General features: G+C 51.1%; 1 protein-coding gene across 1 annotated transcript; it reads right to left on the minus strand.

Annotated features, from left to right (window-relative positions):
• Positions 1–446: 446 nt before the first annotated feature.
• Positions 447–9,116, minus strand: FUT2 (fucosyltransferase 2 (H blood group)). The gene is made up of 2 exons (XM_081515356.1): positions 8,986–9,116; positions 447–2,163 (listed from the first exon to the last, which is right to left on the minus strand). Exon 2 carries the CDS (start codon positions 2,155–2,157, stop codon positions 1,123–1,125), a length of 1,035 nt encoding a protein of 344 aa, XP_081371482.1. The 5' UTR covers positions 2,158–2,163; positions 8,986–9,116; the 3' UTR covers positions 447–1,122.
• Positions 9,117–10,216: the final 1,100 nt, after the last annotated feature.

Below are 10,216 nucleotides of genomic sequence, written 5' to 3' on the forward strand. Positions count from 1 at the left end.
GGGGGGTCAGCCTTTGGACAGAAGTCCACCCTCCCTGCCCCCAGTTGCCAGCATCCAAAATAAAGCCAACTTTCCTTTCTACCAACTTTGCCTCTTAGCTTTTGAGCAGTAAGCAGCCAGACCCCCACTTTTGGCTGCAGGATTTCGCTCCTTTTTATGAACAAATAATATGCCATTTTAAGGACCCACTGTATTTTGTTTATCCCTTCAGGAGTTGATGGACATTTCGGTTGTTTTTCCTTTTTGGCTATAATGAATAATGCTGCTATCAACTGAGCTGCTGCTGCTAAGTTGCTTTAGTTGTGTCCGACTCTGTGCGACTCCATAGATGGCAGCCCACCGGGCTCTGCCGTCCCTGGGATACTCCAGGCAAGAACACTGGAGTGGGTTGCCATTTATTTGCACTTAGCGAAAGGTTTTAAAACAAGCGTGCATGACCAGTCACATTGTATAAAAACAGCAAAAATGATTCGTTTATTTTTTTTTTCTTTCTGGTAGTAAAAATACATAATTGTTTAAACTACTGTGTGTAAAAAGCCTGTATCATATGTAACTTGGTTTTTTTGTAGACGTTTGTGCAGACTGAGAGGAAAAAAAAAGAAAAGTGAAAGTGAAGTCGCTCAGTCGTGTCCGACTCTTCACGACCCCATGGACTGCAGCCTACCAGGCTCCTCCGTCCATGGGATTTTCCAGGCAAGAGTACTGGAGTGGGGTGCCATTGCCTTCTCCGAAGTGAGTGACTATTATTGTCTATAAACTGTGTTTCACTAAAACGGAAATAAAGAAGAAGCCGAGGACTTCCTTGGCGGTCCAGTGGTTAAGACTCCACACTTCCAATGCAGGAGGTGCTGATCCCTGGTTAGGGAAAGGAGATCTCACATGCCAAGTGGCATGGCCAAAAAAAACCCAAACAAACCAAGCAGAACAAAATAATTGTGTTTACAGACCCATCTAGAGATGGATATGTGCCAGGAGCCAGTCACGGGTCAATACTCTCTTTGGAATATGCAGGGTTTGAGCACCCCAAGACTGTTGAGTTCACCCTTTAATGCACAACTGGGATGCTGGAACTGATCTCGGGGAGTCCAAAAAGGAGAATGGGGTGCCGAGAACCAGCCAACATCAGTGCTTAAGGAGTGGGGACAGGTCGGCAGGGATCCCAATCCACTCTGGCAGGAAGGCTGCCTCTGGCTTAAAGACTTTGAGGAAGGGAGAGTCTGGGAGGGTGTAATTGGCTAGGTAGATGGTCTCTCCACCTGCGAGGTAGGCGGCCCAGATCCCGAACGTCCCAATGGTCATGATCGTGTGATTACACTGCGTGAGCAAGGCAAAATCCTTGGCGGGCGAGCCCTCGATGCCATTGCCGGCAAAGACCACGTCACCGCGGGAGGCGTTGATGTTTTCCTGACACCAGGCCATGCCATTGCTGGAGACCACAAAGATGGGGGCGCTGTAGCGAGCGCGGAACCAGTCCAGGGCCTTCTCTAGGTAGCGCCGGTCGGCCACCACGCCCTTCCACACATTGGGCATAACATGGACGTAGTCCCCTCGGCGCACGTGGACCCCCACGTAGGTGCTCGGCCGGCTGCCGTTCACCCGCAGGCCCCGCAGAAAGTTCTGGGCTTCCTCACGCACGTGGGTGTGCAGGGTGAACTCCTGGAGGATCTCGGTGCGGAGGTGGTGGTAGAAGGTCCAGGAGCAGGGGTAGCCAGTGAAGCGCACGTACTCCCCTGGGATGTGGCGGTACTGCTCCTCCATCCAGTCGTTCAGGTGGTAGTTCTGCCAGGGGATGCTCCTGGCCGTGGCGTCGTGCAGGACCGGGAGGGTGATTCGGAAGATGGGGGCCAGCGTGCTGTGCATCTGGGGCGGGATGAAGGCGGCGCGCCCGTTCATCTTGGCCAGGGCGTACAGGGTGGCGTACTCCCCCATCTGGTTCCCCAGGCGGCCTATGGCATTGATGGTCCACACGCCCTTCAGCTGGGGCCTCGGCTGGGGGCTCGAGGGGGTCTCCGTAGTTGCTGGCGCCAGTGCCTCTAACTCCCACGTGGGTTGCATCTTCTCTAGCCTCTGATGAAGGTGAAATATGGTGGAAGCCGTGAAGACAAAGAGGATGAAAGGGGCCGTGGGGAAGAAGAAAAATGTCTGCGTGCTGAGCATGGCTGTCTGGGGAGGGAGAGCAGGGAACGGTTAGCTGGGGAGAGGGAGGCCCTAGGTTTGTACATGAAGCTGGCAGCACAGCTGTGTGTGCAGACATTGGGAATATGTGCGTATGGACTGACTCTACGTGTGCATGGATGTAAGTGTGAGTGCTCATGTACATTTATGCAGCTACATCTCTGGAGTGTGTGTTACATGGGTGTGTTTCCATTGGACTTATATGTGCATGTTTACACATGTATATGCACTGGGTGTATATATACACACATGGCATGTGCGTTTCATGAGTATATATGGTATCTTTACATTGTGTACTTATGGTCTGTGAAATTGTGTGCATATGAATGTACATTGTATTGTACTGTATGGCTGTGTATATAGAGACATACTTGATTCTATTGCGCTTTATGATTACTCTATTTTTTACAAATTGAAGGTTTGCAGCAACCCCAGATTGTCAGATGATGGTGAGCATTTTTTAGCAATCACTTGTTTTTAATTAAGTTGTGTACATTGGGTTCATTTTTTAAGACATAAAGCTATTGCACACCTAATAGACTACAGTATAGGGTGAATGCAACTTTTATATGCACTGGGAAACCAAAACCAAACCGACAACTTACGTTGTTGCAATATTTGCTTTATTGTTGTGGTTCTGGTACCAAACTCAAAATATCTGAGTGATATTTCTATTGTGTACATACTGAGTATGTACTATATATGTGGTGTGAGGGTGGTTGTGAACAAATACCACGTGTGTATGTGTGAGCATGTGTGTACACTATGCATATACAAATCGTATGTTGACATGTGGATGTTTACTGACTGTGAGTATGCATGTGTGTGTGCATGCTCAGTCGTGTCTGACTCTCTGTGACCCCTTGGACTGCAGCCTGCCAGGCTAGGAACTGGGAGCCAAGACCCAAGGTTCATACTCTGAAAGTACAGCAGGCAGTTTGGAAAGGGAGAGTACGGATTGGTGTGGCTGGACATATCAGATGCAGGCTGGGGCACAAGGAGCCAGTAACTCGAAGATACCTGAAGAGACATGCAGGCATCTCAAAGGAACTTCAACTACTGGTCAAGAGATCCCGGAAAGGACTTCCCCGGTGGTCCAGTGGTGAAGAATCTGCCTTGCAGTGTAGAGGGCATGGGTTTGATCCCTGGTTCGGGATCATGCCATGGGGCAACTAAGCCTGTGTGCCACAACGGCTGAAGTCCAAGCTCTGGAGCCCATGCTCGGAAATAAGAGAAGCCAGCACGATGAGAAACCCATGCACAGCTGGAGAGTAGTCCCTGCTTGTTGCAACTAGAGAAATCTTGCATGCAGCAACAAAGACCCAGCACAGCCAAAAATTAAAAAGTAAATAAATTAAAAAAAAAAAAAAGAAATCCTAGAAAATCTGCTAATATTTGAACAACTATACAACATGTTCTTTTCAACTCTGGTTACAACAGAAGTTAGTTCCAGGAGTAGGGTGGTTGCATCAGACAGATCTTCTGAAAATACGTGGGACTCACTCTGGTATTGAGACAGGAGGGAAGGGGGCAGGACACATCCTTGAAGAATGACACAGATGTTGAGAAAAACAGGATGCGACAAGAACTGGTGAGAATTACGTCCAAGATGGCAGAAGATTTGACTTCCAGTAGACCTTGAGCCTCATTATACGATCATTGGAATAATTAGCATATGCTAAATGACACACCCACAGGTGCCATGACAGTTCTAAGACTGACTATATACAGTCAAAAAGCAGGCGATGACCTAGTTCCTGGAACTCTCTCTCCCTTCTCCAAGATAGCTGGAATAATCTTTCCACTTCTTAGCCTATGAAACATCCCAGCTTGTAAAAACTAACCACCCTGTATCTCTGGGTGGCTCTCACTTTCTGAGATGGTCCGAATTCTGCCTATAGGATGTGTGCGTGCATGCTAACTCGCTTCAGCCGTGTCCAACTCTTTGTGACCCTATGGACTGTAGCCTGCCAGGCTCCTCTGTCCAAAGGATTCTCCAGGCAAGAATCCTGGAGTGGGTTGCCATGCCCTCCTCCAGGGCATCTTCCCAACCCAGGGATTGAACCCATGTCTCTTACGTCTCCTGCATTGGCAGGTGGGTTCTTTACCACTCACCTGGGAAGCCCATGGACTGTGTATCTCTCTGAATAAACTTGCTTTCACTTTTCTGTGGTTTGCTCTTGAATTCCTTTCCGTGCAAAGCCGAGGACCCTCAGTTGGTGGCCAGTCCTAGGGACCCACTGGAGACCTGGGACATGACCATCCTCTCATGCCACATGCTCCTGCAACCTCATTTGAGGAGGTCCAGGGCGTTGAGAATTCCCCATCCTGGATCATAAACTTTGACCCGGTGGTTTGTAGAGAGAAGCAGTTAATTAAGCTGTTGACTGAGATTATTTCAAACAAATCAAAGACCCCCCCAACAAAGGATGAGACTTTGAAGGTATGGTTGCTGAGCATTTAAAAAAGCAGCTGTAAGGAAAGAAGAGCAGGGAAAGGAATTGGTTCTGACTCCCCATTTTGTGGCTAGAAGCCAGTAAGGATGTAATTAAGTAATGTCATCACAGTGAACACCTTATTATTGCTAAGATCACATCTAGAAAGACTGATGGACTTTGTCCTTCTGAAGTCTAGGCTGGGCCAACACACGTTGCCCCAGGGAAAATCCGGGTCTGACCAGATTTGAGCAGGTGTGGACTCTGCGTGAATGGGAATGCCAGTGTCTGGGAAGAGTCCTGAGAATGACGGCTTTCTGTTCTCTTGACTCTTTCAAAGACTTCCTTCTTCCTTCTCTGTGAACACGGAGTTCCCACCGAGGTTAAAATACATCTCTTCCTCCTGAGCAAGCTTTAACCACAGCATACCCCGGAGGCTGTGCACCACAGTAGCTTAGGGATAAAAGATTCTATTTGATTTGGTCTAGGGCTTGTGTTCCTGGGCCAGCTGCTGAACCAAGTGGCCATTAAGGGGGCTTCCCCTGGTGGCTCGGTGGATAAGACTCTTCCTGCCAATGCAGGGGACATGGGTTTGATCCCTGGTTCAGGAAGATCCCACGTGCCAAGGAGCAACTAAGTCCGTGTGCCGTAACTACTGAGCCTGAGCGCTAGAGCCTGTGCTCCTCTACAAGTGAAGCCACTGAAGTGAGAAGCCCACGCACCGCAGCTAGGGAGGGAGTAGCCCTGGCTCGCTGCATAGAGAAAGCCTGCATGCAGCAATGAAGATTCAGTGCAGCCGTAATAAATAAATATTTTAAAAATGGCCACTAAGCAGAGAACGTTGGGGTTAAATCAAGCTAGGTGTGGCCTGATTGAAGCCGGGAAGCTGCCAGAAGCCATGCAGATATTGTCCTTTTGGGTATTATGACTGAGAAAAGTTACCACAGGACCTAATGAAGCCACAGCCTTGCTTCTGATTCATGTCACTGAAACCCTCTGAGCCCAGTAAGATCGCTAGAGGGTTCCCTTTCCAGAAGAGACTCAGGCTTGTCAACTAGATGCCTGGATTTGAATCGAACCAACTCAGCTAGGGGTGTGGGCTCTTTGAGAATCCCCAGGTGTTGAACGCAGCCAGAAATAGACGTCTGGGTAGTATGACCTCTTCTAGCCCCTTTTGCATTGAAAGAGAGGAGCCAGGGAATTTGGGATTGCTGAGTAAGGTTCATTTCAAAGGACTTCCCTGGTGGTACAGTGCAAGCAGGGGACACATGTTCAATTCCTGGTCGGGGAAGATTCCACATGTGGAGCTCGTGCACTGCAACCACTGAGCTGGTGTTCTAGGGGCAATGCTCTGCAACAAGAGAAGCCACTGCAATGAGAAGCCCACGTGCCACAATGAAGAGTAGCTCCCTCTGCCCTTGCCGCAGCTAGAGAAAGCCAGTGTGCAGCAACAAGGATCCAGCACTATCAAAAATAAGATAAACTGTGTTTTAAAGTTTCATTTCAAAGCTCAGCTTTTGCTCATGAGAGTCTCAGCCCTATTGCCCACAAGCTCCAGATAAGGCCACTGAATATGAAGACTCCAGTCACTCAGCCCAGCCTGCAACGCACTCGACTCGGTAACCACATCTCTCTGTGGCTAGGGCTATGGGCAGTGACCAGTGGGTTTCCACTTTTCCTATTGGTTGTGTGTGTGTGTGCATACTAAGTCGCTTCAGTTGTGTCCAACTCTGTGCGACCCTATGGACTGTAGCCCGCCAGGCCCCTCTGTCCATGGGATTCTCCAGGCAAGAATACTGGAGTGGGTTGCCATGCCCTCCTCCAGGGGATCATCTGGACCCAGGGATTGAACCCACGTCTCTTGCATCTCTTGCACTGGCAAGCAGGTTCTTTACCACTAGTGCCACCTGGGAAGCCCCTTTGGGTGCAGGAGTCATGGTCAAATCTAGCATTTAGACCACAGATCACACACCGCATTGGGAGAAGTCAGACATGACTGTGAGGAGGGCAGACCTAGAGGAGAAATCAGTTTCATCAGAGGTTGGGAATTCTGAGACAAACAAAGTAGCTGCTTCGGTCAGATACAGACACAACGGATGGAGCTGACTCTGGGGGCTGTTATTCAGAGAGTGAGTGAGTGAGTGTCTGTGATTCACCTGCCATGATTGAAGTTTGATTTAAAAAAAAATAGAGTTGAGGACTTCCCTGGGGGTCCAGTGGTTAAGAATCCACCTGCCAATGCAGGGGACACGGGTTCGATCTCTGGTCAGGGAATATTTCACATGCCACGTGCAACTCAGCTTGTGCACCACAACTACTGAGACGTTGCTCTAGAACCCAGGAACCGAAACAAGAGAAGCCACCACAATGAGAAGCCCTCACATCCCAGTGAAAAGTAGTCTGTGCTTACCGCAGCTAGAGAAAGCCTACCAGCATCAAGGAAGACCCAGCGGCAACCAAAAAAAAAAAAAAAAAAGGCTAAGGAAACTGAGGCCCAGAGACTGGTCAGAGAGGGGGTGAGCGGCAGGCTTGGAGAAGGGCCAAGGCTGGGGAGGGAGGTGGGGAAAGGAGGAAACCCAGAAAGCAGGCCTGCCCCGTACCCTTTCCCCATGACTTCGGGGGTGCGCTCCAGCAGGGAAAAACCCGACAGCTGGAGTCCTGGGCAAAGTCCTGATCCAAGGCAAGTAGGAGGAGCCTGCCTTTCCCTCCAGCCCTCTGAGGTCAGGAAGTCCATCTCCTTATCTGCCCTCTGTCCTTACAGCTGCATCACACCCTTCGGGGAGGGATGAGAGGGGGACGGACCCCTGGGGGGTCATCCCATTGGGGGTTGCGGTAGGATAGGGAACTGAAAGGAGCCCCAACTTTGCAGGGGGAATCCAGCCTCCAGGTCCCTCAGAAAATTGAGGTCCCCAAAACCTGCCCATGACTCATTTTAAACGTTCTCGTTCTCATCCACGCCTCTCTGTCCCAGGCCTGGCCTCATCCACTCCGCTCTGGGAGTCTGGCCGCAGCCTCCCCTCCTTGCCCTCATCTGTCCTCACACCAGAGCTCACCCTGTAATTTGCAAGTCCGGCTCCATCAGCTCTGAAAACCCCTTCCCTTCCCGCCTCCTCCCCCATGTCGGCTTGGGTACCCAGCTCAGTGCCCGCCCAGCCGCAGGACCTCCTCCACACCTACGCTGGGCGTGGGCAGCTTCGCCGCGTTCACTCCTCTCCCTGAAATTCACCCCATGATCACAACGCTGGGAAAGAGCTTAAGACAAAAATGTGGGGCTACTGCTTTGAAATCCCCAACTTTAGGTCCAGCCTAGAATGGAAGCGCTGACTCAGGATGGAGCTAGGGAGCCGGGATACGGCCACCTCCCTGGCAGGGGCGGGGCTGCAACCCAGGGTCTTGCCCTTGGTCCCTCCCGGAGGTGGGGGAGCTGTCTCCAAGGAGGGACCCAGAAGGTCTAGTTACTGCGGTTCCATCCTGGCAGTTCATTCTCAGGTTGCTTCCTGGACAACAGGTGACAGGAAGGAGGGAGGGAGGCGGCAGTTGGCCTTGGGCGGGGAAGGGAAGAGTGGGGGTGACGGAGGGGGTGGGGGATCTGAAGGAGTCTTTGGGCCTAGAAAAGAAAACAAGTGTCTCAAAGGCCCTTGCTAAATCATCTAACTTCGGAGAAAACAAAACCAAACTTTAGGTCCGGCCCTGATGCTCCAGGCCGGTTTTATCTATTTGGGACTTATCACCCCGTGTCCAGAAACCTTCCATCCCCTACATCTGCCAGAGACTTATCACCCCCTGCTCAACTACAAATGCCATCTCAACAAATTCCAAAACATCCCGCCTGACTAACTTTTCCCTTATCGCTTCCACAAACCTCCCTTTAAATATGAAGCCTCCCTGATCCCTCTTGCGCTCAGCCTGGTTGTTAGGCCGACTGTCGCCCCTCCTTGCCTAATAAAGGTAACCCACTTCCATTGAGGTCGTCTCTCCTTCTTTTCTGCCTCGGCCTGAACTATACCTTACAGGGTCGAGTATCAGATCTGCCAGCAAGGGAGGTGAAGGGAGCTGAGGAGGGCGGCCGGCTCAGGGGCTGAAGGAAAGATCAGGCGGCTGGCGTGCTGGGGGCAGGGGTGGTGGGTGCCTGGGCTGTGAGGGGTGGACGCCCGGCTTGCGGGGGCCCCGAGGTGGGGGTGCAGCCCAGAGGGGATCAGAGGTCAAGGAGTGGAGAGCCCAAGTCTCCACTTGCCCCTGGATCCCTGGGATCAAGTCTCGAGTGTGTGTGTGTGTCGTGTGTGTGTGTGTGTGTGTGTGTGTGTGTGTGTGTGTGTGTGTGCGCGCGCGCGCACACGCCCGCAGGCAAAGAGAACTCCCCGACTCCATCTCTCACCTGGTCGTGGCTGGACGACAAGGTGGCTCTCTCAGCAGCTCAGCGCACACCTTGCACACCTTTCCCTCGGGGTCGGCTCCTCTATCAGAATCTCCCTGAACCTTCCAGTACCTGTAGCCGAAAACCCCGCCCAGTATCTACTCTGCCTTCCGGAGGCTCTGGGAGGCGGGGTGGCAGGGCGGCTGAGTGGCCCTGACAGGTGAGGCCGGAGCCCCTCCCTTCTCCAGGGGTGTGCCAGGACACCGGCTGGGAAGGCAGCCAGGAGGAGGGGGACAGGGTCCTGCTGGGCCCGGGCTCCCGCCTCTCAGCGTCCAACATTCATTTATTTTGGCAACCAGCTATTAACACTTACCTGGCCTACCAACCTCGTCCCATCTTCACAGCAATTCTCTCTGAAGGTACAGCGAGGAAAAACCCTAGATGCACAGAGGTGAAGTAACTTGCCCAAGCCACGTGGCCAGAAAGTCAGAGAAGCGGGAATATGCAGGCAGGCAGGCCAGAACCTTGGAAGACACATGGCAGGTAGCAACTCTTCTCAGTTTCCCTCGTTTCAAAAAAGATTCCTGACGATTGTTGGTATATTCTGGGTCCAATCCTGAATATTCATTGGAAGGACTGATGCTGAAGCTGAAGCCCCTGAAGAGCTGACTCATTGGAAAAGACGCTGATGCTCGCGAAAGAGGATGAGATGGTTGGATGGCATCACCGACTCAATGGACATGAGTTTGAGCAAACTCTGGGAGATAGTGAAGGACAGGGAAGCCTGGTATATTGCAGTCCATGGGGTCGCAAGAGTTGGACACGACTGAGTGACTGCACTGACTGAGATTAGTTAGATATCATTAGTTATTTTCTCATATCTAGAAAAGCACTAAATGCCTTCACGGTGATACCTGCTCCTTGGTGACTAGTAGGAGACCTTTTGTAAGATAAGTGCTTCATTGCATGAACTCCCCCTTCACCAAAATCACACATATTGACCTTCCCCCGCTACCTCTTTGGAGCAGGTTCTCAGAGCTATCTGAGGTGCTGTCTCCCGGGCTGCAGTCTTCATTTTGGCCCAAGTAAAACTTAACTTGCAGCCCTCACGTTGTGCATCTTTTTAAAGTTGAGAGCAGGAAGACCCTTTCCCTGTCATACTGTAACTAACTTTTAAAAAAATTATTTATGTTTTGGCCGCATTGGGTCTTCATTGCTGTGAGGGCTTTCTTCTGGTTGCGGCGAGCAGGCT

Source organism: Giraffa tippelskirchi, chromosome 7 (assembly GCF_054371585.1).
Source record: "Giraffa tippelskirchi isolate mGirTip1 chromosome 7, T2T-mGirTip1v1.2.pri, whole genome shotgun sequence".
Lineage (NCBI taxonomy): Eukaryota > Metazoa > Chordata > Mammalia > Artiodactyla > Giraffidae > Giraffa > Giraffa tippelskirchi.

What these genes read in the sequence shown, in the direction of transcription:
- FUT2 (XM_081515356.1), bottom strand. Translation starts at nt 2,157, where the DNA reads ATGCTCAGCACGCAGACATTTTTCTTCTTCCCCACGGCCCCTTTCATC.